This window comes from Cuculus canorus, chromosome 10 (genome assembly GCF_017976375.1).
Source record: "Cuculus canorus isolate bCucCan1 chromosome 10, bCucCan1.pri, whole genome shotgun sequence".
NCBI lineage: Eukaryota > Metazoa > Chordata > Aves > Cuculiformes > Cuculidae > Cuculus > Cuculus canorus.
Window position 1 is genome coordinate 7,483,514 of NC_071410.1, and position 26,021 is coordinate 7,509,534.

The following is a 26,021-nucleotide window of genomic DNA, read 5'->3' on the forward strand; positions in this document are numbered from 1 at the left end:
GCCCATCTTTGCCCTCCCGTCCTTTGGAGCGGTCTCCGCAGAGGTGCACTAGCATTTGGAGAGTCAGAAACTGCTGAAATGGGTACACCCTGCATCCCTTCTCCTCCCGTCACCACTGTGATCGCTGCATTTAGAGAAGGAACTGAAAATAACCGTGGGAAGTACCAGATGGCAGCTGCTGAGTGCAGTGTGCTGACTGCCAAATCCTTCCCAGTGAAGGAGCACACGTACTGAATGGGAATGAAGATGCCATCGTCGAAGCATGACGGCAGTATGGCAGCATCGGGAACACAGCACTAGCCTGAGCAGAAAAGCAAGAAACGCTCCATTCTGGGCAAACGATACTGTAAAGGAATATATATTCTTATATATTTTACATACATATATTAAATACATGTATATGTAAAAGCTTACCTCTTGCAGAGAACTGTTGTGAAATGTTCAAACATCTATTAATGCTAAATCATGAAAGGCAGATTGCACTGATAGATTGACTATGTTTATTGCAGAAGAAAAGATGCCTATAACCCAGGCACGCTGTGGTGTACATCACCGCGGTGGCGTAAGAAATTGCTGGAGCAGCAGAGCCTTGATTCCCCATCCCTCTGCCCCAAGGTCACCCTTCTTCTATCAGTCAGGGAGGAGAGCAAGCACCTACACACCCGGTGCGGAGCCCGGCACCAAGCTCAAACTGGCGAAGGGGACACTGGGATAAGACACCGGCCCTTGGGCTGCCCAGACACTCGCTCCGTTTCCCCGTGTCTGCCGCAGAGCGGATGGAGAGGATGCGATGCTGCCAAACTGTGCATCAATGGCTCAAAGCATTATTGTGTCAAGGCAGAATTACTGATGTCTTTGTGTCTTTGTGACATGCATTTAAAAACAAGGGTATGTTTTTTCCCCACTCCACTGGGCTGATTCTCCAGAAATGTGGGCTTTGTAAGTCACCTTGAACGTTCCCAGCTGTGACAGGGACAAGACCAAACTTCTCCGAGAAGCACTGCATTTTAAGAGCATTTCCATATACATCTTTTCAGACCTTAGAAAGAAATTATTTAAGCATTTTCCTTTAGGTTGGATGGCAGAGGAAGGGAAAAATAATATTTGACTGTTTGAAGAAGTAACATTACTGGAATTCACGACAGTGCTAGTAAGACAGGTGTACAGAGTACAGCTTGGAAATCTTTGCTTCAGCTCATAGAGGAAGTCAGACTATATTACCACATAGCCTTGAAAATCAGGGAATTAAGTGATTTGGGATGACAAAATAAAAATACTTGGAGAGGTATTCCTAAAGTTGAAAAAGAAGAAAGGCAACTTAGTAGAAAAAATTTAACACGAGTGATTTTTCCGTGCTTATCAATAGGGAGACAGGATGTTGGGCTACCTTTCAATTTAGTTAAAGCTGTTCCCTCTGCCTGTGATCTCAGGCTGGTCCCACTCATGCAGACTTTAGAGCAAACTTGCATGATACAAACTGGATTTTTTAAAATTAGTATCATAAAATCTAAAGTTGCTGAATTCATATTATTTATAATATTCCACAAATTGTAAGTGAAGTATGCCAGTGGCAGTATAGATATCTGGTGTACATAGAGCCACAAATGCACCAGGTAAGGATTTGTCCTATAAATCACAAACTCTAGATCTCAAAGGTCAAATTTCCTTAAGCAACTGCATTAATTGTACTCCTTTATATTAAATTAATGTAATGTATAGCTAATGAAGAAGGAAAAAAATAAACCCAAATCATTTTTATCCTTAAGATTTATAATAAAGGCAAAGCAGTCTTTTACTGTGGGGATTACATACACAAAGCTAAACACCAGTCACATGAGGTTTTACTCACAGTAGCTTCAGCAAACATATTTGCCAAGGGTGAGAGGTGAAGCAATGCGGGGATCCGAACGCGCAGCGTTGATACAGCAGAAGTGGCAGCCCTGAGCTCTGCATGGTGGAGCACTGAGATCACCTCCAGGTCAGCCACTCTGAGGGGTGCAGCTACCATGAAGGGACTGATTTTCCACTTGTGGTGGTCAAGACCTTCAAGCTCAATAACTTAAAATTCAACACGGCAGGAAAAGAACTTTTACACCTGCAGAAAGGCTGTGAAAATAGACCATTCCCACCTCCAGCTTTTGTCTCAACGCTATTTTAATTGCATCCAGTGAAGATCCAGATTTTCTCCCAGATATACTGTTAATTCACTGTTTTCTAGAGGATAATTATACATCATGAGAGGGCAAAACAGAGACTTTGGGCATATGCATATACTATAGGTTCTGAAGAGATCCTCTGAGTTGGAAGTATGGTTATAAATTGCTGTGCTTCTGAAACATAAATCTGATAACACACTTTGCCGACCTGCGGTTGTCTTGAAGTCTCTTGCCCGGGGTCTAAGACTACTTTAAACAATATGGAGAGATCAAAATGAACTAAGAAGCTACAGCACTGATTTTATGCTAACTGCATCCCTGCACTTACCAGTTATAAAATGCATTGATAAGACTTGTGCTTCTTATGAAGAGATGGTAAATGAATGAACACAGAAAGATTAAAAAGTGCTAAGAGTCCTTTCAAAACGGCTACTTGAAAAGCCACAAGTAGACAATATTTCTTCACAACAAATATACTGTCAGGTTTAATACCACAGCTATTAGAAATTATTTACTGAATAGAAAAGGATCATTTTTCATTCCTCAAATAGTAAATAGTACAAGTATTCTTCCAGCTGAGAGAAAAAGCACAGAATAGCTGCAGTTCATTTCTTCTTGATTCACAGTTGCAAAGAATAAAAGTTCACAGCAGGAACTTTCTCTTTCAGAAGTAGCAGAAACATCCAGTTGCTAAAAGTACAAATCTTGTCTTCTGTCATGAATCTGAATACCTGGAAGACACAGCAGTATCAGGACAGTCAAACAGCAGAGTCCATGCAATCCCTTAAGATGTTGTGCAAACAAAATTGCACCTTTGGGTCTGATGCAAGAGGGCCCCATACTAGAATAACCAGAATGACCCATCCAAAGTAGCCCCAAAATATTGCACATCAAAGAACCAACATCAGGGTATGACAAGATGTCAAGAGACTAATAAAAACACGGAAGCCTGAATACTTTGGGAATAATTTCTTAGAACAGCTCTCCCAGCAGTGTGGTGGTTTTGTTGGTGAAAACCGCTGTAATGATAGCTCACGGTTCCAGCAGGGACCATAGCCTGAGAGGTAAGGCAAGGGGTGTCCTACCTCTCTGCAGTCTGACACTTGAACAGTCAGTGCAAAATAGGCATTGTGAAGTGGAGGGCTGATAGTATAGCCACAAAACTGAGATAGGTGGAGACAGAAAATAACGTATCTCGTTTTACTAGAATGTTTTCGCTCTTCTCTGCTATAGTAGTTATGGGAGAGGGTGTGTATATTTGGGGAAAAACAAGCTTTTGAAATACAGTCTGGAAGCAAGCAAGGGAGCATCTTTAATTCTGAGTGCACATGCAAGGCACCTATCCCTCATAAGCGAGTATTAATTTGTTCCAAATCTGCTGCTTTCATTACTCACCTGCAGTGGCGTGGCTTACGCCGGGATTTTCTGAGCCTTGGTAAGAGCTTGCTTTCCTCTCTTAAGAAAAAAAAAATAAAAAATACCAGGGATGAGCATAGATTCAACACAGAACTAAAAATAGGCTATAGTTCCTAAAGAAACCTTGTGCTTTTGCAGCCCAGCCTATAGCACAGGTGCTGAGGAGCTCTGTGCTGTCTGGCACAGCAATATACACTTCCATAAATATAAATATCAGCTGTTCTTAAACATGACACAACGCAACTAGAAGTATATTTAACAGATAGCGCCAAGAAACAGGGACTCCCACAGCCAGACTAGAAGCACACATCCTAGGGACTTGCCAAAGACTCGCTGTGAACACAGGCCAGTCATTTCATTTCTATTCTTTTTGGGTTGCTTGATAAGCACACACATAGCATTACATGTTGTGTTATGAAGCTCCACGAACATTCAGAGAGGCCCTGTAAACATCTTGATAGGCTATAATTGGAGATGGTTGGGGAAACACGGAGCTGTTTCATTTCCTTTTCAATTTTTCCCCACTCATTTTCTTTCTGACATTTTGAACAAAACTCCACTGTTGTTAGCACTGCTTTCCTTTCTCAATCGCAAAACCTGTTTCATGAAACATCGTTTTTGGAGGACTCAGTTCCTCAGCTCCCAAGCCTTGACAGGCTCACATCCCCCTTTGGGGGAAGAGGGTACCTAACCTTGTTCTTAAATCCTAGATGCCCAGTGTCTTTAAAGTAATTAGACTGTCATTTACTAGCTGCAAAAAGTCTAGGGTGCATGCCTGGGAAACACAGACATACCATCTCAGCTCAATCTATGTACCATGAGCAGAAAGTTTGTATTCCGGCTGAAGACATACACACTCACTCCTATTTTTCCGTGCACAGACACGGACAGGCATTAGACACTCTGGCAGGAAGAAGTTAGCAAACCACCTACAGCTGAGGGTCTTCATAAAAGCATAGCTTCCATGTAGCCTCAAGAAAGGACCTGTGGATAAGACTGCCTGCAGATATGAATGATAGTTTTAGCCCATATTCTGCCAAATTCCTGCTGATGCAGATTAGAAACATGGTAACCAGGAGGTATTTCACAGTTGGTTATTTTTCAAAGCCAAAGAGTCAGGACTGCTTCTTCATGTCTTGTCTATTTTATCTAGAAGCACCAGGCAGGACACGCTGTATTTTCCAGCAGACTCCCTAAACAATTTCACAACCCTTTTTCTTGGAGGCCAGTGCCAAGCTGACTATCTGGGTAACGCCCAGGAACAGCAATGCAGGCGTACCCTAACAGGGCATCAGGCTCTGGCCAGGAAGTTTGATCCCAGATTGCTTTTCAAAGGCAGAAGTTGCTCAATAAGGAGTAATTTTATCCAGCAGACCTAGAAGCTATGGGGACATAAGCTCCCGGGAATGGGACTTCAGCCACCAGCCACGTTTCTTCTGTGTGCTGGTGGTACCTAGAGTTAGAATTCCTACTAATTGTTAGTAATAAATAAGCAACAATCATTGCTTCTGTGCGAACTACATTAGCTCCGAGAAATCTACTGCACAGAGCAAACAGCCCTCGACACACAGGGCAACAGTGCTTCATGGAAGGCAGTAACCAGCTAGGAGACAAGGCAAGGCTGGCCCACCAGCTCCTTTACGCTGGTCCTTCCACGTACAGAGAGAGACTGGGCCATCAGGTAAAGGCTGCACTTTCATGTCCTGTGTTCAGAATATCACTAACGCTGTACACAGCAAGATCCATTGCTCAGGGCTCTTACCTGACCACCCCATAATAAAATCCTAGAACTGTTAAGGTTGGAAAAGACCTCTAAAATCATGAAGTCCACCCATCAACATATTACCAATATGACTCCTAAACCATGTCCCAAAGTGCCCCATCTACACATTTAACACCTCCAGGAATGGCAACTCCACTGCTTCCCTGGGCAGCTGTTCCAGTGCCTCACCACACTTTCAGTAAAGATTTTTTTCCTAATATCCAATCTAAATCTCCCCTGGCAAAACCTGAGGCCACGATACACGAGCATCCAGTACACACAGTGCCACTCTGTCTGCTACCTGTAAGGTAGAGATCCTGATAGTGCTGTTGATAATGTTTATCGTCACTTAAAACATCCCCCTAATCTCAGCCAGAAGGTAAAATATTGTGCAAGTAGGCGCTGCATATTTTTGATTAAGCCATACTATACAGCTAATCAACCCCAAGTGCCACTGTACACAGCATGGATCAGTCATTGAAAAAAAAATTCTATGAACTGGGCTGAAGATGGCTCCAATTTGAGAACCTTAGGAGCAGACTGTGTTGTTTTGTCTCTTTAGATAAGATGCTATCAAAGAATAAAGTGATAGTATTTTCTTACCTCCTCCAAGAGCTGAACTTTGACTTATATTTTGTAACCTAGCAGGTCCAGTCACACAAGGAGAACTTAAATGTTGCTTCATGGTACATTCTTGCATGGACGGTAGGCACCTTTCCTGTTGCAGAAGACCAAGAAGAGAACCGTATTTCCTGTCAGAGATCGGCTCATCTACCGCGTGCAGGTCGGGCAAGTCATGATGATACACCGAACTGGTAAGACTGGGAGTCCCAATCGAAGGGAAAGGCCATAAATCTGCAGGCTGAGTTGGATGACTCCGCAGAGCTGATGGCTGGTATTGACCTGCCACATCAGCAGCAGAAAAATTCAGGCCAGAATTTGACATGCTTGTAGCAGAAGATGACGGATATGGTTTGGAGCAATGTGAAGAGAAATTCCACTGATGGGAAGACATGCTATCTACTTTAAAAGAGAAAGAAAGCGTCTGAAGTCTCTTCAATTCTTTCCTTTTTTCCAAGGCAAATTCCAACAGACTTCTAAAGGAATGCTACCAGATTGCACATGCATTTTTAAAAGAAATATATATTCACTTTAGAGCTCCTTATCTTAAAAATCAACAGCAGTTGTTGTAATCAATCATACTAAAAGCAGTCTAAACCACCACCACCAGTACTTGCAAATAAATATTACACGATTTAACAATTGTAAACTTAGACAAATATACTTTTGCAAAGACAATAAGTTAATCCACAATGCAGTTAATATATCTGACAACGATAGAGACTCTTGGCTGGAAAATGAGGACCTGGTCCTGCCAACAGGCCCAGGCAGGCCTTGGAAAGCACCCCAGCAAACACAGGGATTTACGCAGGAAGTCCCAGCTACATAATCCAAGGCTTTGCAAGCAATGATTTTCTTGCTTTCTGTTTGCGCGCAATTCCAAGTTTAAGCATGCTGCATTTTAAATTCGTTACTGAAAGGCAGTCACCGCCATCAAACACCATGATCATGGAAAACAGCTCACCGTTCTTCAGGACAACTGTCTCACCCTTCTGCTTTGTGCTCAGGTCTTGTGGGTTCTTGGCATTGCTCAGAGCTCTAGAAAAATGTTCATCTACCACAGTGTTAATGTCCCCTTGGAAATACGTAAATACGACACTCTGAGACCCCCATTCTGTTTTCACAGGTTCTTTGCTTTTACATGGCTTTGGCGAGAGCCTCCTCGTTTCTTCCATTTTCAATAACCAACAGCCCCTGCCAAAAAAAACCCTAGACCAGTCAAAGAAATACTTTTCAACTTTAAGTGCACAGCCTATCTTCCTCCTGAAACTGGTAGGGCCAGAAGAACCGTTATCAGTAAGATTAGATTCTTTATCTGGGTTTCTGCTTCTTCCATAGACCTTTTCTTTACCGATTTCCTTATTCTGTACTTCTAATATGAAATACTTTAAGTAATAAAAAAAGGAGAAAACTTTCACTACATATGTGCAACGTTTTTCAGAATGGTGAGGGGAGTGCATTTTTCCCAATCAGACAAATCGAGTCCCATTAGTCTAACTCACATAATGCAATGTCTTTTCCATGCAGGCTCTAAGTTTGATATAAATATACAATATTCCAAGTTAGTAAGAAAAACTACATCCTGAAAGTAGTGAACGGCTCAGAAATACAGAGGCCCTGATGGATACCAACCTTGAGCTACCTATCAATGCCATAGCTTTGGCTCTGTTGAAGAATAAAGTGGGCATATTTATCCACCAGGTGTCATTTCTCACCCCTGCCCTCGTAAGTCTTTATAACCCTGGGCTTAGGGTCTAGCATTATGCAAACATAACCTGGAGATGGAAATATGCTAAAGAACTGAAGCACTTGGACAAATAATTCAGACAACATAGAGGTGGCATTAACCCTGGGTGAAGCTCACGTGAACTTAGCAAAATGCTTCGATCAGTTCTGGGGTTTGTATTGCTCAAAAAACATACTGACAAAGTGAGGGAAAAGAAGGACAAATACTAATCGGGGCTTAAAATAACTTTAGACAAGGTGAAGTTCGAAGTACCTTAATCACTGTCAGCACAGAGACCCACAAGGATAAGACTTCCGAGAGTAGTTAGCCGCTTCCCCTGTTAGAAAAAGACACCAAGACTAAACTATTGGAAACACAAATTATACCAAATTCAAATTTTTAAAAAGCAAACAAAAGGCCTTATTTTTTCTTTGAAACTACTTACTTAGGCACGTTGTAGGTCTGCCAGTTGCTTGAAACTTGGTAGCAAGACTGCTAAAACACACACTGTAGCTCAAGCAGACGTTTTAGGTTTAAGACAGTAATTACTCTAAAACAGTTCGCAGGAAGTCAAAAGAAGAATGTAAGTCTTCTTTTCATTCTCCTTAAAAATCTCTGCTGCCAGATATGGTAAGAGTAGGACAAGGAACGTCACTGCTTGCCCTGGAGAAGCATCGTTTTTATGCATTTGTGCAGTTTCTGGCCGCAGGGGAGCTTCTTCTACAGCCAGAGCTCATACGTTCTGCTGTAATCAAAATCATATTTAGCTATGCTCAGCCTATGAATGCAGTGAGAAGTGCCTTCTGTTTCTATTCAATTTTCCAGCCTCATTGTCAGCTCCTGATGCTGCATAACAGAATTACCTTGGTAGCAAATAGGCTGCTATTACTTTGAGACCAGACTTTGGCTGATAGTCAATTATATCGCACAAAAACTAATGAATCGTTGTGTTTCCATCCAACTCACCCTACAGTACATGGTGTTGCTTAACCTATTCCTATACACTTATCAAATTCTTTTCTAACCATAAACCCTCCAGCCCTCAGAAGCTTCCTAATAAACATTGCGCTCATCTATGTCTCAAAGGGTGTTCTGAAGTACCTGCAAAGGCTGCCTTCAAACGGCCTCTCAGTATTTCTTACACATGAGAAGACTGTTCAGGCTGCAAAGCCAAGTACTTGGACATTAAGAAATAGGAGGATTAAGGTTATCCAGCCATAAACCACCCCCTTTTATGCTTAACCCTTCATCTGCAAGCTTCTTGTCCATGTTTACTATATGCTTCTATGTCTAGTTTTGCTTGTTACCTTTTACCTTCCCCACATTCTCTGTTCAGTTCTCTCTGCCATGGTCCCTTGCTCAGTTAGCCCTAATCCCTTATCATCAACTACCAATTTATGTTCAAACCCAAGAGTTCCTCAGCCCTCATCTTAGGATTTCTATTGCTTTGCCATTCTCGCATCCTTTCCCCGCCTCCAGCCCAGCTAAACACAGTGCCAGGGACGGGACACACACAGGCTGGTCACCAGTTACGGATGCTCTGTAACAGTTGTCTGATTCAGTTCTGATTTTATACAAGCGTTCAGAACTTGGAAACTGAACAAAAAACTTTCCCAAACATAGAAAACAAACTGGAAACCTTCTTCCTAATTTACAGGCAACTTCCGAAGGCCCGTGAGGGAAGCAGGACATAGCACAACCTCACTAAATAACTGGAAGAACTTTGAGTACAGGAAGAGATGCTATTTTTTCCACAGTCTTGTTTTGGAAACCAGTTGCTTAAGAAACTTTCTGGTTGCTTAGCTGGAGGCCAATGCTTGCCATTGAAAATTCCAACTCAAGCAGTGAAAGCTTGGCAAAGTCACCAGCAACCATATGGCTTGAGAAAGGACTGTACCAGGCCACCTTGACAGCAAGCAGCAAACAGCTCTTCCTACATTGTTCCACCACTAGACATCAACATACAATTTAAAAAGCATTAGCTCTGGCCCAGAGGTCTATTTTCCCGTTCTTCTCTCGGTGCAAACCAACCATTGCATCTTTGAACCACTTTATTAACATGCTTAACTTGCTTGTGATATTAATTGTAAGCTCCTTTAGCACCATTTATTGGCATGTGGCAGCCGTTACGCTTGTGTGAATCCAGAGTAGTTACAATGCTAGAAAAAGAATAAGTTTTCTTAAAGATCAATTATCTGTTTTTTCTCATTTCCCTTAAAAACCTCTTCTGCTTTCCAACAAGCAGTCACAAGGAGGCTGGATAGCGTCTAGGTTATATCTCCGTCCTTTCAGTGGACATGAGGAACTTAATGTCCTGATAGTCAGGACTTGGATTTGGACCACTGTGGTCTTCATTACCTGAAATTCCCATTCTTCTGTCTTCCAGCAGAAAGTCAGCAAAAAACTGGCAGAAATCCTTCCAAGCTGTCTGCCACAAACTGTTGTCAAAACGTAGCAGAAGCGAAACTTGGGATGAAACACTCAGCTCACTCCACACCACTCTCAGAATGGGTTAATTATGGCAAAACAGTGCATGTAATTGTTCAAGTTATTTGTCCTTCAGGTGGACAAGGGGTCAACAGAGGCTCAAGAGACGCGGTTGTTGGCTGCTTACCACAAGTGACAATACTTTATGCTTTCTTTCACCTTCCCCACCCTTGTCAGTACCATTCATTTCCCAGAGAATTCTGGTCTCCATTTCACACAGCTCAAACCAGTTTTAAAAATAAATACAATAAAAAAAAGAAATATCCGCTTCCCAAGTATTAAGCAATAATTTAACAAGCAGGCATTATTTTTCATCAAATACCTTTCAAACAAGGGAACGTTTGAACATGTCAGTGAACACGAACATTGAATTCTCCTACCTTAACTCACTGTCATGAGCGGTGCCGCACCAAGTGAGGTTTTCCAGATGCAGGCGGTCATGCTGCGTCCAGTAGTTTGGGATCCTTCCCCCGAAAGGCTGTGAGCGTTCTGCTATGGCTGAGGAAGGAGACAAGCACTGTTCATGAACTCCCTACATGCTTTCTAGCCTCCAGCTGCCAGTGAACTAGGCGTTTCCTTCAGCCTATCTGCTAGGAATGCATGAAATGCACTCCAACGAGTCAACCAGGTTAGGAGGTTTCAGGAATGAGGAAAATAGGATTGTAAGCAGACTTTTTTTTTTTTTTAATGACAATGTGTACACAATAAAGGTGATGGTGTCTGGACTTCGGAAGAGTTTAGAGTAGGATGATAAGTTATGTTAGGGAACCAAAGTTGGCCAGGATGAAAAAGGACTTTTCTACACCAGAGTCTGGCATATTTAGTATTAAGAGGGTAACTATAAGGAGGAAAAGATCACCTGTTTCCATCCCAGATGAATTGGATAACCAATTTTCTCTCTCTTCTTTGCTGGATCGGTTTAAATTACTACAGAAATCTTCAGAACATAAAAATATCATTCTTCTCTGTAAAGGTCATAGCAAGAAACAGTTTGGTTTGGGTAAATTTACCAAATTGCAGCAATACCAGAAACGCTGAATCAGGGTCTAATGTGCCAATCTCAGCTGGAAAATGCACCGGGGAACTGGAGCCACCAAACTGGTGACATTACGCCTTTTATGCAGTAACTTAAGAGGTTGTTTACTCACCCAGAAAGCAGGAGAGCACAATCCAATTCCCTCTGCCTAAATACGTATGAATCCGCCCTCTGCCATCTCCCAGAACAACTTAACTACCAGGCTGTAAGATTTCCCGGGAGGGTGCTTAGTCTTTTATTGACACACTCTTCGCATAATCATGTTTTTATTGCGAGACAGACTGGGCTCCAGGATATCAGCAGGGCCAGTGCTCATCTCAGTCACTCATTCCGTGATGCCCTTTTCTATACTGTTTTCTATAGCAGAGATTTCCTCTGCTGAAGCTTTTTAAGCCCTCATTCGAGAATTTCTTCTCAGGTTGGCAGTTAAAGCACTCATAAGGTTGTTAGATGGCATTAGTTTAAAGTTCCCAGATGAACACCTCAGAGAAACGCTGGGTAAAAATGAGATTATTATTCATTCCTTCGTAGTATAGGAATTGAAACAACTGATTTCCAGTGCTTTTTCAACAAAGTTGAAACTTCATTTCCAAGAATAAAAATTCAAATTGTGCTTGTCCTTAACAAACAAAGCATCTCCCACAGTCTCTACTAAAACTGCTCCTCCTCCTTTTGTCTTCACACAGGGTCCCAGGCACACACCAAGCCAGGATGAAGCCTGAGACAAAGCCCAGAGAGGGAATAAATGCCATGCCGCCCCCCCCCAACACAGTTCTGGCACTTTAACACATTAAATGGAACTCACTGTGCACCAAATGCTATGGTAGCTTTTACTAAGGAAAAAAAAAAGCAATTAAGTTATCTCAAACTAATCAGAATAGACTTGGTTTTGTTCACGAGTTTGTTTATTAAAAAGGTAGTATAAAACACAACCCCTTTAAGAAACAAAATTGAAGACAAATCAAGGGATTCCCAGATGCTGTCACAAGTCTGGATACTATTCAAATAGGACTTTTTTTCTTGGTTTTGTTTTTTTTATTATTTTTAAAGGTCTGTTTTGTAAAGGATAATTATCAGTTCCGCTTACGGAAAGAAAACAACCTGCCAGAAAAATTCCAAGTCATCTTACCGAAAAGTTTAATCTAACAACATACTTTCATATTACAGAATGAACAAAAAAAAATTTGCTGCAAAAGACTTCATAATTCTATATTTTACAGAACTTCCAGAGTATCCTGACAGCAAGACTTGAAGCCTCATTTAATGAACACTAAAATACACACAAGTCAAATCAACACCAGTACACAACTTACAAAATTCAGTTACCACACTGCAGTACGTTTCCTCAAATTCAGAAATAAAAATAAGAATTTTAAATCCAATTAAGATCTGTAGCTATGCTTTGTGGGTTTTTTTTTTTTTTTTTTTTTTTTTTTTTTAAGAATTTGGTTAGTTCATACAGTTCAAGAATTTAGGGTACAGATGCTGATTTTACTGGAAAATTTAAACGCAAGTTTGGGTTTCTATGAAGCATCCAATACCTTATACGTTTTCTTAACTGAGTCAAGCTAAGTATTCGTAAGTGTAAATAGGTTAATCTTAACTGAATAATGTCTAGGATACGTTTTAGCTAAAAATGCACTGCATTTAACATACTAATGATTTTAAGTGAATTGCAATCCTTATACAAAATGCAAGCTGTACAATGGACTGAAATTCAATTAAAAAAGTAATTAAAAAAGTCATCAGGAGAAACAGATAAACATTTTGATGCAAAATGAAACTAGTTCTCTCTTTACAGCTGCATATGAACATTCAAGAATCCACTACAACTTACGTGCCTTTTCTTTTGGGGCTTTTTGTTTCAAGATGTCTACCTTGGCAATGCTCCTCAAACCATAGAATCTGATGGATACTTGGAACTCTATACAATTACCTTGCCAACAAACCACTAAATTGTATGTGATTATAAAGCAAACTACTAACATGTCTTGAAGCTAAGCAAGGGATTCTGTATTGCACGGTTAAGAAAGTGATTATCTATGTCAAATTAGTACCAGTTAGTTAATACTCTTATTTAAGTGGCTTCACATCCATCTTGACACACGGCAAATTAGTAGAAACATATTTCTCTGGTTCAAAACTGAGCAACAATGATTATCCACAAATTGTTTCAACCTGCTACTAGTTGTTATTTTCATAACATACACAGGGAATAAGACAGGTTGCCTTAAAGCGATCCTCTCGCTGAAAGGCTAGGGATGAAGGAACATGCATTAAAACTGCAGCACTTCAGTGGAATTTAAGAACAATCAGAAATCAAGGAAAAAGTTTGATTTTTTTCACATCTAATAAGCAAGGTAAGTCGTTACAAAGCACTTTAATTAAAAAACAAATATAGTGAAAATTGCACTGGGGTTTTAATTTCGTACCATCATTCCTGATGCTGATTAGTCAGAAAAAATTAAAGTTTAAAAACCAACTGTTCTTTCAGATTGCTAAAATTTGGGATTAAACATTACTGCACTAGCCTACAATATTTTCATAATCACATTTCAAAATAATAACTAACTTTCGTGAAAAAATTTAATGTGTTCAGATTAATTTATAAAAATTTGCATTACTTAAGGAAAACATCAAAATAATTCAGTCTCAATGAAAGTCTGCTGAAAAGAAAGTCATAGCTGCATTAACCTCTCCATAGACTAGTAAACGCTGCAAGAACTCAACAAATAGTTTATAAAAATATATTTTTACATTTTACTGGGGAATAACAGAGGTAGACAAAAGGAAAATATCAGTTTGAGTGTAATGCCATACTTCAGAACAACATATTTTCATGGAAAAAGCTTTTATTTTCTTAAGAATCCTAGTTAATAAGAAAGCCAGTAAAGCATTTGGTCTCAGTCTTTTGTTGGTATTCTACTTCAGCGTAAAGTCTAGAGGAAATGGTAAAAAGACTAACATCATGTTTGACTTCTGAAGCAAGCCAATCAAATTTGTACATCAATTGGAGAGAGGAAGGTTACTGCACATATAATGATGCTTTATTTTTCAAAGTCTTTTTTCAAACACTAACACTAACCTTATTTTTTTAATATCCGACACCACGGTAAGGCTTCATAGAACTGTACAATGTTTACATATTTGTCAGCAGTTTCCTTTTATCAAGCAATTTCACTGTAAAACAGATGATTTAACTTGATAGAGTGTTATATGATTAGGCTTTCTTAAAATAAAAAGCTAACAAAACACAATAGTCCGACAGATCTAAAGCCTGTAGTCTAGAAGCTGGAAGAAAAAAGGAGCACTAATAGCCATCCCCAGCACACCAAATTACATTCTTCATACAACAAAACCTTCAGCTCTCAAAGGTCTGTGGTGCTTATCACCAATCAAAATAACTACGGCAGAACCAACACAACTCAGAGATGTCGTCTGAATATGCCCCCATGTGCAGCTACAAACCAGGCAGTGTTCCAGATGCCCTGAACTGTTCAAACATCTCTTTTGCAGAAACATAGAGACCACACACTTTGAAAGATGAGGAAAGGTCCATCATAGCTGGCAAGAGTTACAGCTCTTCTTTATAATACAAGCCAAAATTGGAAATTTGTCATGCCAGCTTACAATGCGCCCCCAGACTTTTAAACCCTGGGTTCAAATATCATCTGTGTTTTAAGACCAGATATTTTGTCACAAATAGATATGATTTATAACCACAATGGCAAGTGTTAACTTAGATGCTCCCGCTGGCATAGCTACCCGTATGTATCAAATACGTACTAAAAAAACCCACCACCAAACCAAACTGAAAGTACCACATAGGCTTCAGGAAAATTTATACATGGTAACCTCTGCGCACGAATTTTGAACATGCCCATTTTCATAGTATTCTGAATACTTCAGGATGGACATAGAAGAATTAGCATCTGCAGTTTCTTGTGACACATAGGAATTAAAAGAATTCAAAAGATCCTCTTTACAAATGTGCACTAATAACCATCCCTATGAACATGTTTAGTGCCTAAATCGTATTCTTCTATCCTTAGATACCAAAATTACAATATTCTAAATTAAGAATTCCTATATCCAAAATGGGTCCCCCAAGCCTGTTTTAAAGCCTGCCACTGAAGACATCTAAAGATAGAACGTCTTCTAAATCCTTGCTTTTGGAAATATTTCTAGGAGGGCTAGCATTTGCTTTTTCCATATAAAAGAATATTATTTGAAAGCCTGTTTTGAAGTACTCTAACTTTTCCACAATAAACTGTAGTTCAAGTTGCCAAAAGCCTTTATATTTTATGAAACATGTGAGATCCCCATTTTGAAGGGCACGCAAGGCTAAACTGTTGAAGAGAACTCACACCCATCATTTTAACAAAGTTCAACAAAAATCTTTACTCCATTATTAAAGCAAAAAACTAAAAGCCAACCCATCACTCAAAAGTCCATTATGCATACATACAGCATCAGACCATCAGAGCTTAAGATCAGTCGTATTTCATTATGGCCTAGAATGTGCATGCTCATGCACTTCTAGTCTCCTTGACATAATTCCAGCCTCAACAGAAAATTGAAACAGGGGAAGAAAAACAATTTACTGAATGTTGTGATTTAACAATCTATTTTCACTCAGTTTGCCTTATGTTGGCTACAGCAACATTGTTTGTTTTCCACGTCCTTTCAGTTTGTGACTTGGTATTTATCCTATGACTTGCTATGCTGTGCATAGCAACATACCCAACGCATTCACCCCATACATATCACAGCATCTGTTCCATAAAATGATCGAAAGCACTCGGAACAAGAATAATTTTTAAGGATGAGATACCAAGTTCCAAGGGGTACAGGAAAACTAGCATTAAAATCCACAAATCTTGTACTAGCTTTGCATTACTTCAGATACAGAGAGTTACATAAACTTAAGGGTTGGAACGTATTTCACACTTACATAATGAAACACTGACGAGCATAGTTAGAATAAAAGAAGCCTGATGAGTTTTACTGCGTTCTTGGCAACTTGAGTTACTTTACCTGAATAGCCAATTAATACAAACTTTTAGAACCTCATTAAATACCGCTTTTAATGAAAACTTCAAAGCACAGAGTTGATGACATTTCAATATGCGTATATTCATATGAACACTGTCTGCAGTCACCCTGAAGAAAGGGACAAACTCAAACATCACCCTAACACACATGCTTTCATAAAGCAAAGATGTTATGTATCTGCTTCAGCATCACTGCCCGCAAGGCTGCTGTCTGTCGATGGAGCACCATCTTCATTAATGCCCTCACCATTATTCTCCCTCTTAGTGGCTTCATCATTTACATCCTCCTTAGATGCATCATTTACTTCTGAAGGTTGCCTGCCCTCAGGCAGTTTAGCACTGCTTGTGGCCGAATCAGATGTAGTTTGCTGCTCCTTTGCATCAGGATCCTCCAAAAATGATCCCCACACCTTGAGCCTTTCTTCCCTTTCCCTTGCAGTCTCCTCCACCTATTAAAGATATGTTTATACTCATAATTCCAAAGTCTTGCAAAATGAATATTTACACAGATAAAAATATACGAACATTTATATTGCAGCAATACCTCAGGACTTTAATAGGCCCTGTTAACTGTGAAATGGCGATCTGCATATGCATTCACCAACTAATCCTTTAAGTTTACAGCTCCAACACAAAACTTTTTAACATCAAACAGGTTCTTGAAATTTTTGCTAAACAGAATAACTCAAGATGATTTTTTGTAGACACTCTAGCACTTTGAGAAGCAGGATGGGACAGGAGTGGGCAGGGGAAGGTATGAGGACAGGAACACCAAGCACTTCTCAAGTTAAGACAGATTTACAGTTTGGAAGAAATAGTCAATGAAACAGGACCATGGAAGGCTACCTGATAATCCGTTACACCATCCCATGTTTCAGCACTGAGCTGACGTCCACCAAACCACCTTCCATTTAGGGTTTGCTTGCAGAGATCAGCTTCTGTTGCTTCTTTAAATGACACAGACGCCACACCATCAGGGTGTCGCTGCAAGGAGACAACTTTCATTTAATAGTTTTCTGAACAGTGTTTTTATTCCAACATATTTTAGATAGTCTTACAAAATCAATCAGGATATAGCTCCATCCTGATCATACATAATTGTGTTTGAAAAGCTTAATTTGCAAGTTTACACGTTTTGTTCCACTGGTACACAGAACAGACTTTTTGAACACCAAACAAACGTTTCAGCTAGTTTAGCTACAAATAAATGTATTTATAGACTTCCACACTTGTGACAAGTATCCAAGTTACCGGAAAAAAATAGTTTGCCTTCACATACACTGCAGTACATGAGTGTTTATAACAATTTCTGAAACAGCTATTTTTAAAATAGCAAAGATTAGATCAAGTTTCCATGAAATAAATATACAAAAGCAAATAAATACTCCACTCCTATGCAAACATCCTGAATATTTTGCACATTTATACACTACATCAATTTTGCCAATACAAGCTGCAAAAAATACTTACATCAAATATGAGAACTTTCTTTACTTGACCAAACTTTTCGCACTCTGTCCGCAGATCTTCTCTGATCTCATTTAGCACTAAGGGATCCTCCTGCAATGCAATCACAGGTTAAATTAAACAGAAGCGCTTCTCTCAGCATCTGCCAGTCTATTAGAAGTTCATAAGTTAAGAGTTGTACTGCATTTTCAGAGCCCCTTAAGAGCTGACACAGCCCATATTTGAATTTAATAAATGCTACTTATTTATAAGACTTCTCCGTTCTAACATAGTTACTGTCTCCTCCTCTTTCCATCTCAAAAAAGAATGTTGTCAGGATACACATTGAAAAAGGCCAATTTGAAAAATAGATACAAACCCCTTTGTCTTGCTTTTTGGAAACAGATGAATGAATTTTTAGTAGATTCTTGGCACGGGAAAACAGTCTGCCCAAACACTAAGTTTAATTTTGTTCTCATCTGCTTAGAATTTTGCTAAAATTCCTTTGGCAGAAAGTTCAGACAATGTTACATTTAACAGCACAAACCACACTACCAAACTGCATTTTCCTACCTCAAAGTCCTTTGGGTGAAACATATTCCTGATAATAACGATGCGCTCATGTCGCATTCGAGTTACACCATCTTTCTTCTCAGGCCTCCAATCCAGCTGTCTAATGAAATGAAGCAACAGTAAGAAGATATTGTTGCGGCTCTCTTCAGTTTCTACAAGTATTTGTTGAAAAAAAATCATTAATTTGGCATTTCTTGCAATACATCAACTAAAACATGTATTTTGACACAAAGAATTAAGTAACTCTTTTAAAAAAATGCAATAATAATACAGTTTTACCACTTCCACAAAGCAGTTGAGGTTTTAAGGTACTTAAATGCTCATAGAGGAAATGCAAATTATTTTAAAATCAAAGCATTTTCTTAAACACCGAAAAACTCATCTTCAAATTTTAATGCCTTCCTAGTATCTGCTCAGATACAGGAATCAGTCGCTGCCAAGTATAACATGAATGTCAATATTTTACCATCTCTTCCTAACTTTTATTTGTAAAAGGGAGATCCACTATTTCCCGTGGTAAAATTTAACTGGTTTTATTTAAAGAAACACACAAGAACACCTCAAGTCTTACTCAGGGATTGCTACAAGATGTATTTTGCTCCAGTGTACGGAGCCACTGCCACAAACTAGCAAAATAACTCAGGGCATCCATTCTATGACTTCACTTTCTCATAAAAAATGCTACTTTTCGTAGAAATGCCTACTTCATATCCTATTACCAAAAAAGGACACATTCACTTACACTTCTAAATCTCAAAATATTATTTCTGTAGGGGGAAAAGAATCTTTAAGTTCCTTCATGCTTCTGCTAGTACAGCTGAAGAGAACTTGGATTTCCAATGAAGACAGTAGCAAGTAAATTACATTCTTCACTTCAAAAGGAACACCAACTGAAGTCAGTTTATTCACATGAATTGCTTTCAAATGCAAGTTCATTATTTTCATACTTCTCTCATCACACTGGAGACTTCTTATAGCAAGAATTGGCAATATATTTCCGAGGCAGATTAATGAGAAACTACTTTTAACTGATAAGTTGTCAAGCAGCCTTTGTCCCCTTTAACTATGGCAAAATACTTCTGCAATACTGTTTGAAACTTAGTGGAATGCTGCTTTCATTAAAATATTAAGTGCTATATACTCAAACTTCTTTCTTCTTTATTCCGCATCTTCTTGGTTCCAAAAGGCAGAAAAACAATTTTTAAGTGACAAAAGCAATGATCTACATAAAATTACAAAACCAGTTTATTTTATATCAGAGAGATGTCTGAGGGAATCTGCAGATATTTCAGTATTGGCTCCTACAGAAGCTAGCAGCTCTTGCCTTTTGCTACTAGTAAAGTATGGTATAAACAATACGTTTAACATAACAGCCAGAGTGTTATTACCTTATAAAATTAAGCCTATATATGGTGACAGGACTTGCACACTCTCACACGTTGAGAAAAAGTCTTTTCTCCCCCCAGGAGTTGTAATATTTTCTTCTATAACTAGAAGGACTTGGTTCCCTATGTTTTATATTAATGTATCCATCACAAAGTAGTTCATTATGCCAACATTTAATCTAGGAGCTCCCTCCTCTCCAAGTGCATATCATCTAAGCTATTTCGCTGTCAGATAAGACTTCATTTAGCTAAATCTTAGCTTTACATTTGAAAAAAAGCAGTGCGTTACTACTAGCACTTAGAATTCAAGCAATGTTTTATTGAAATAGAAAATACAAACTTCTGCTGTTGAGACAATTTCTTCTTGTAGTCTTTACACTTCTTCCTCTTTTTGCTTGCATCATACTCCCCCTTCAGTTGAAACTTTGCAACTTCAACATGCAATTTATAGCCTCTAATCTCTGCCTCATCCAGAAGTCTCAATGCAAGTTGGACTGATTCTCTCTATTTGAAGACAAAACAGAACACAAGCTTTAAAGCAAGTGGCACAATCAAATTATTCCAATAAAATTTAATTAATAATATTGAGCTAAGAATCAATTCCCTGTCACTGAAAATTATAATGCCATACACTATTTTCAGGGCTAGGCTGGGAGGTGGATAAGAAGAAAGAAGTGAAGTGCATAAGCAGATAAGTGGGCATTTCTAGAATAAATCTTTAAAACAGATACCTAAATTCTAAGTTATACTTTAGATATTCCAAGCGTCTTCTGAATATGGTTCTGAAACAGTGGCTACAAGCATCCTCAACAGGAAGGAAAACTGCATTTCAGTGCACCACTGACCTTTAGATAGCAACAGAGGCCATCTCCTTTAAGATTTCCCTCCTTATCTTTGTACAGCTTGATTTTGTGTTCTTCTGTCTGAGGATCTCGCATAATGATACCACATTTTGACATGACTTGTACAAACTCATCTTTTGTAATGTCTGGAGGTAAACCTGCAAAATAAATTAAAGCAGAAGGCTTGACGATGTTCAGTTTTAAAAAAACCTCATTAGAACAAACTCCACAGTGTTTCTTTAAATGAAAGATATCACATTTAAGGAGAAAATTTTACGTGCCCTGTAAGAAACCACTGCCCTTGGGACCAATAATTTTGCTATTATCTTTTAAACACTACTTCATACCGGCATTCTGAAAATCCCTTTATTTTTTAATAAGCATAACATAGAGCAACATCTTTCTGCTCCTTAATATGCAGACCTAGAGCTTCAGTGCTACATACGATATCGATACTGCAGTGGACACAGTCACCCATGTGAATGTAACTATCCTGCCCAAGCTTTAAGTTCTAGTTCATCTGTAAGTTAAGTTCATCTGCAATTTAAAGGTCAAAGACATTATGCAGTCAGGAACACAAGATTAAGTAGCTTGCAAGTGGCAGACTGGAAGTCAGCAGGACATACATGAGTCTCTTTTACTGTCTTTAGCTCAAAGCACATACATAAATGCTATTACTCACCAGTCACATAAACATTTGTGTTCCTGTCTTCTTCCACATGAAACCATCCTAAAACAAATAGTTTTAATTCAGTTATGCCAATATATTAAATATAGGAGCATCAGATTTCTAAGAATTTTTTCTTGCTCAAAGGAACAGCTCTGAACATCCCTTAATCTGTTTTTTTTTCCCCACTTTGTATACAGACTTAAGAGGATACCTGTTAAGTACCATACAATTTTAAAACTATTCTGGAAATTTTCACAACACCCCATATCTTTGCAGTACGTAACACCGAACAACTGCCAGTTTCCACACAGTACTCTACGAGTTGCAGCCTACACAAAGGGAAACCCTTTGCCACTTACCTGGCTCAAGCTTCCTTTTTTCCCCTTTTTGTTTTGGATCTGTTTGTTGAGGTCCTTTCTCACTTGCTGATGGTTGTGTTCCTGATGTCTTAGAGCTCACTGCTTGCTTACTTTCAGTTGCTGTGGCAGAAGCAGATGAACTGTCTGTATCATCTGCATGGAAGCCATAATTGGCATGATAGGTTGCCAGGAAATCTTCTGTTATCTAAGAAGAAATTCAGAAAATTAATCGAAAATTTTTAAGAACTCCAAATTCGGTTTTATTGTTAGTTAGATAATGGTCGTTTTCTAATCTTGCAACACAGGGAATAACAGTATTTTAAAACTGCTTTAAAATCATCTTTGTAAAGCAATATGTACAACAAGAACGATCAGTTCAGGCATTACCTGAACTAGACTAATTCCATTCAGCACAGAAAGTTTTTAAACAACCACTTCACAAGTTCTGCATTTTTTCAAGCAAAACTTTCTGCTTCCCACATAAATTGGAGTTGCTTGAAGGGCAGAAACCAAGTGCTCCTAACCACGTTGAAAAGATAAAATGACACTGAAGGTAAGCCAACAACTTATCCATGGATGATGAATGACTGACATTTGTAGGCATCTGCCTTTTTATAGAAACATTTTCAGAGATGACATATATTTGTGTTGACAGACAATAAATATTGCACTTAGACAGAGACATATTTTAACACAATGATTATAAGGCTGTACATTCTATACCCTACTCGCAGATTAATAATTAGCTGTCTCTCTTCTAGAGACTGACTATATTTGAGTAAAATACAATACTAGCTAATGTCTGTTTTGGAAAACAATACAGACACTCTACAAATTACACCCAGTATTTCCAGCAAGATACATTTTAATGCTAGCCGCTAGCAATAACATGCAAAGAGGTAACGCATCATAGCTGCTTTTGCTAGCATCACTGCCCTATGAAGGATTTTCTGAAGTTACATACACTGATTTATTCCCAAAGATGAGCCTTTGCCTTTGAAAATTTTACCTGACTCTGACCTGTGCTGCACTTGCTTATCGGTATACAAAAGGGAACGAAACTTCATCTCATTAAGCTATTGTAAGAGAGTGGCACAACAGACAGCATACGTGTCAGTGATGATAATGCAACCTCCTATCTTCTATAGAGTTGTGAGGCTTGATGTTTCAGTTCTAAGCTCTTATTATGACAAATACAGAACTGACAGTGACAGGCTTCTCATGAATAATGCAAGATGCTGTGGAGCCCCACATAACTTAAAACTTTAGCGTGAAAAAGATCCTATGCTACACAAGATTTGCAACACACCTCAATCAGGAATGTAAGGAGCTGCTCTTACAGACGTGACATAACACAACGTCAAGAGACAAGAAGAGCACAACCACCTTTATCAAAGAAAAGGCTGTGTTCTAATCGTGTTCATTGTATTTGACACAAGCATTCTTTGCAAATCCTTAAGTTTCAGAGTCGATGACATCCAGAGAATTAAGCAGCTTTTAAACTTTCTAGTGAACAGTATTATTCATTATCATCAGAGAATCTACTGATAAATTAGTAATTAAACCTGCAACAACTAGCCACCCTGCTGCAGCAGTATTGTTTTTCAGCTTCAAGGGGAACCATGTTCCCAGGTAAAGCTAAATTTAATCTTAGCAAATTACCTACCGTGGACCATCAAATTTTGCCAGTCAATAACAAAGACTTTTTCCCCCATAATAAGCTATCATCCTACCATACATACACCATTACAACTACTTCGATTTAAAATGAGATTTTGCAAGCATAACGAAAATTATACAAATGTAAGTGTTTTTATTGGAACTTATGTCATACCATGCCTGCAGGGAAAAGAAGCAATCACATAATTTCTTACTTGAGGTGTCAATCCAGTTCTGATAGAGAACACAAAGAGGTCAGTTCTATCCGCATGCCCACAGCTGTACAGTCCAAGGCAATTAATCTTACAGGAAAAGAAATACAAAACTACAGGACTTGCTAGCATGTAATTAACTACCAGTCAGACCGAAATGGAAAGGAATAGATTAACCAAATGAAGAACTGATACTGTACGGTTACGGAAGACATCCAGCATCTGCCGTTTCATAAAGGCAGAAGGATTCAACATGCAGTTTTGTGCTGTGCCTGGGAAGCACTATAAAAAGTCTGTATCCATCAATATAGTACCATTGAAAGAAAAGAATCATTAAATAATACACAAAGCTGCAATCACTTTTATTAAATATCTGACTGTCTCAAAATTTTTCTGAAGAACACCGACAGTTAATATCATTAACTTTTTGCACTGCTTTGAAGTATCCTTCAGCAGAAGCTCAGCAGACACTCCATTCTCAAGGCGAAGCAGCAGTGCAATACTTGTCTGTAGATGATTACTTAGACCAGTTAGAATATTTTAATCTTTTGTCAGGGAACAGACACCAGGAATTTCTCTACTCCATAAGCAGCAATAAAAGAACAACTTCTGGCTCCTACAGACTCTTAAATCTATTTTGATAAAACACTCTGTTGAGTAACCATCAGCTAAAGGAAGTAACCTGAGATATTATGATCTCTAGCTTGGTGACCTATCTACGACACACAGTGCTTCACAATGATTCTTTACCAACTCCTACCACACACCATATTTACCACTGAACTTTGCTGTTCCTATATAATCTGTCCAACCCTTAATGATATCTCCTCTCCAAGACAGAAGTTTAGATATGAAAGGCATTTAGAAAAGACCAAAGCTCCTGAGAAGAGATAAATTTAAAGAAAGGTGAGAAAAAGGAGTAGGATATGGGCGAAAAGGAAGAATTCCATTAAAAGTTACTGTGTTTACTGCATATGGCATTCCACAGGGAGCCAGGACAACTCAGTTCTCCACTGTTCCACATTGCAAGTTTAGATTTTTTCACATGTTTTTACCCCTCTGTAAGCCATCTGCTAGATGGACACCTTACTAAGTTCACAAACACACAAACTCGGCACTACAGCCTTCATTCTCACTCAGATCCTCTGAATTGCAATGAATTCAGAGCCACAAGAACTGCAACATTAGATTTATCAAGTATAGACTATAAAGTGTGGTAGTACTTCTAAAATAACTGCCCTATTGTTCTATAGTGACAAAACTATTGCTATCGCGCATCAGCAGACTGGCTCAACACATTGAATCTGTTGCCCCTCACCTTGAAGAACCACATTGCTACTCTAAGTTTGCTTTGCAAACTACAACTATTTAATACAAAAAAAAAAAAAAAAAGCCAAAATGAAAGACTGTACTATGTTTCCATTCTGTGGAATGCCTCTAAGCCAAATACACTTAATTTTCAACTGTATTTCTAAGGAGATCTAAGGAGAGGGGGAAATTCATCTTTATGCACACATCGCTTTCTGATAATAACGAAAGAGAAAAGATACTATTCCATTTTCCTCTAGACCTCCTAACAGACTAGTTCACTTCTTCATTGCCAACAGAAAGGCCAAGATCACCAGTCACCGTGATAAAGCAGCCTAAACACGTCAAAGGCAGTATCAACTCGTCAAGATCCCCAAATATAACCATGACTTCACACCAGGCCTGAGCAATCCCACAGATTCGGAGCCAAGGAGAAAAGCCAGCCCACAGCTCTTCACAACAAAAGAGCAGCCTGCAGGGTTAGAGACCAGCCAGCTGCCTTGGGCTTGCCTGTAAAACAGGGTTATTTTGGTGCTAGAGCCTTTGCAGCACACACCTGCCTGTCCGAATCACCCCCGTGGCGAAACACAGAATAGTCTGGGTTGGAAGGGACCTCAAAGCCCACCCAGTTCCAACCCCCCTGCCATGGGCAGGGACACCTCCCACAGACCAGGCTGCTCCAACCCCATCCAACCTAGCCTTGGACACCTCCAGTGATGGGGCAGCCACAGCTTCCCTGTTCCCAGCCTTCCCCAGGGAAACTCCGCCACGCCACGGGGACGAGTTGCTCCCCCCGCACCCACCTTGGGGAACCAGGCCTTCTTCTCCCGGTCCCACTCGTAGGCGGCCCCGTCGGCCGGGTCTACGTAGGTGAAGGGGTCGGCCTGGCCCTCGCCGCCGGGCTCGGCCTCACACTGCTGCTGCAGCTGCAGCTGCCGGTAGAACTCCTCGTTGCCGTCCTCGCCGCTCATCTTGGCCCGGTCAGCGGGGGCCTAGCCTCGCCCCGCCCCTCTCGGCGGCGCCGGGAGCGCGCAGCCCCCCCCACCGGCCTCACGCGGCAGGCCCGCAGCCCCGCGCCGCGCAGGACCGGAAGCGGAAGCACCGCCTTCTGCGCCGCAGCCAATGAGACGCGGGCGGACTGATCACGTGGTGAGAGGCGAAGCCAATGGAAGGGGTGGGGCGGGGCCTTTGCCGAATGGGGCGTGGCTTGGGAAGGAGGCGGGGCTTAGTTCCCGTCTCTGGGCGGGGCGGGGGCAGGAGTGGGGCAGGAGCAGGGGCAGAGGCAAAGACGGAGGCAGAGGCTGGAGCT

General features: G+C 39.9%; 2 protein-coding genes across 3 annotated transcripts; both read right to left on the reverse strand.

Annotated features, from left to right (window-relative positions):
- Positions 1 to 450: 450 nt before the first annotated feature.
- VGLL1 (vestigial like family member 1) lies at positions 451 to 10,794 on the reverse strand. 2 transcript variants are annotated; one of them, XM_009562500.2, is made up of 6 exons: positions 10,549 to 10,794; positions 7,955 to 8,018; positions 6,920 to 7,149; positions 5,938 to 6,357; positions 3,552 to 3,611; positions 451 to 2,887 (listed from the first exon to the last, which is right to left on the reverse strand). In XM_009562500.2, the coding sequence occupies exons 3-6, from the start codon at positions 7,128 to 7,130 to the stop codon at positions 2,847 to 2,849; spliced, it is 732 nt and encodes a 243-aa protein (XP_009560795.2). In that variant the 5' UTR covers positions 7,131 to 7,149; positions 7,955 to 8,018; positions 10,549 to 10,794; the 3' UTR covers positions 451 to 2,846. The 2 variants fall into 2 exon arrangements, with proteins under 2 accessions (XP_009560795.2, XP_053931731.1); XM_054075756.1 differs by having other exon boundaries at positions 456 to 2,887; positions 5,938 to 6,354; positions 10,549 to 10,784.
- A 1,434-nt stretch (positions 10,795 to 12,228) lies between these two features.
- Positions 12,229 to 25,810, reverse strand: HTATSF1 (HIV-1 Tat specific factor 1). Its single transcript, XM_009562515.2, has 9 exons — positions 25,516 to 25,810; positions 21,534 to 21,738; positions 21,187 to 21,234; positions 20,508 to 20,662; positions 20,003 to 20,166; positions 18,278 to 18,377; positions 17,729 to 17,818; positions 17,105 to 17,242; positions 12,229 to 16,707 (listed from the first exon to the last, which is right to left on the reverse strand). The coding sequence occupies exons 1-9, from the start codon at positions 25,681 to 25,683 to the stop codon at positions 16,429 to 16,431; spliced, it is 1,347 nt and encodes a 448-aa protein (XP_009560810.2). The 5' UTR covers positions 25,684 to 25,810; the 3' UTR covers positions 12,229 to 16,428.
- Between the last annotated feature and the right edge of the window lie 211 nt (positions 25,811 to 26,021).

Excerpts from the sequence above, each read along its gene's own strand:
- VGLL1 (XM_009562500.2), bottom strand. The coding sequence starts at position 7,130 with ATGGAAGAAACGAGGAGGCTCTCGCCAAAGCCATGTAAAAGCAAAGAA. Across the intron at positions 6,358-6,919 it reads GACAGTTGTCCTGAAGAACG|TAGATAGCATGTCTTCCCAT; the intron begins GTGAGCTGTTTT and ends TCTCTTTTAAAG. Across the intron at positions 2,888-3,551 it reads CGTAAGCCACGCCACTGCAG|GTATTCAGATTCATGACAGA; the intron begins GTGAGTAATGAA and ends TGTGTCTTCCAG.
- HTATSF1 (XM_009562515.2), bottom strand. The coding sequence starts at position 25,683 with ATGAGCGGCGAGGACGGCAACGAGGAGTTCTACCGGCAGCTGCAGCTG. Across the intron at positions 20,167-20,507 it reads GCCTCTGTTGCTATCTAAAG|AGAGAATCAGTCCAACTTGC; the intron begins GTCAGTGGTGCA and ends GTCTTCAAATAG. Across the intron at positions 18,378-20,002 it reads AAATTGTCTCAACAGCAGAA|ACAGCTGGATTGGAGGCCTG; the intron begins GTTTGTATTTTC and ends TCATTTCATTAG.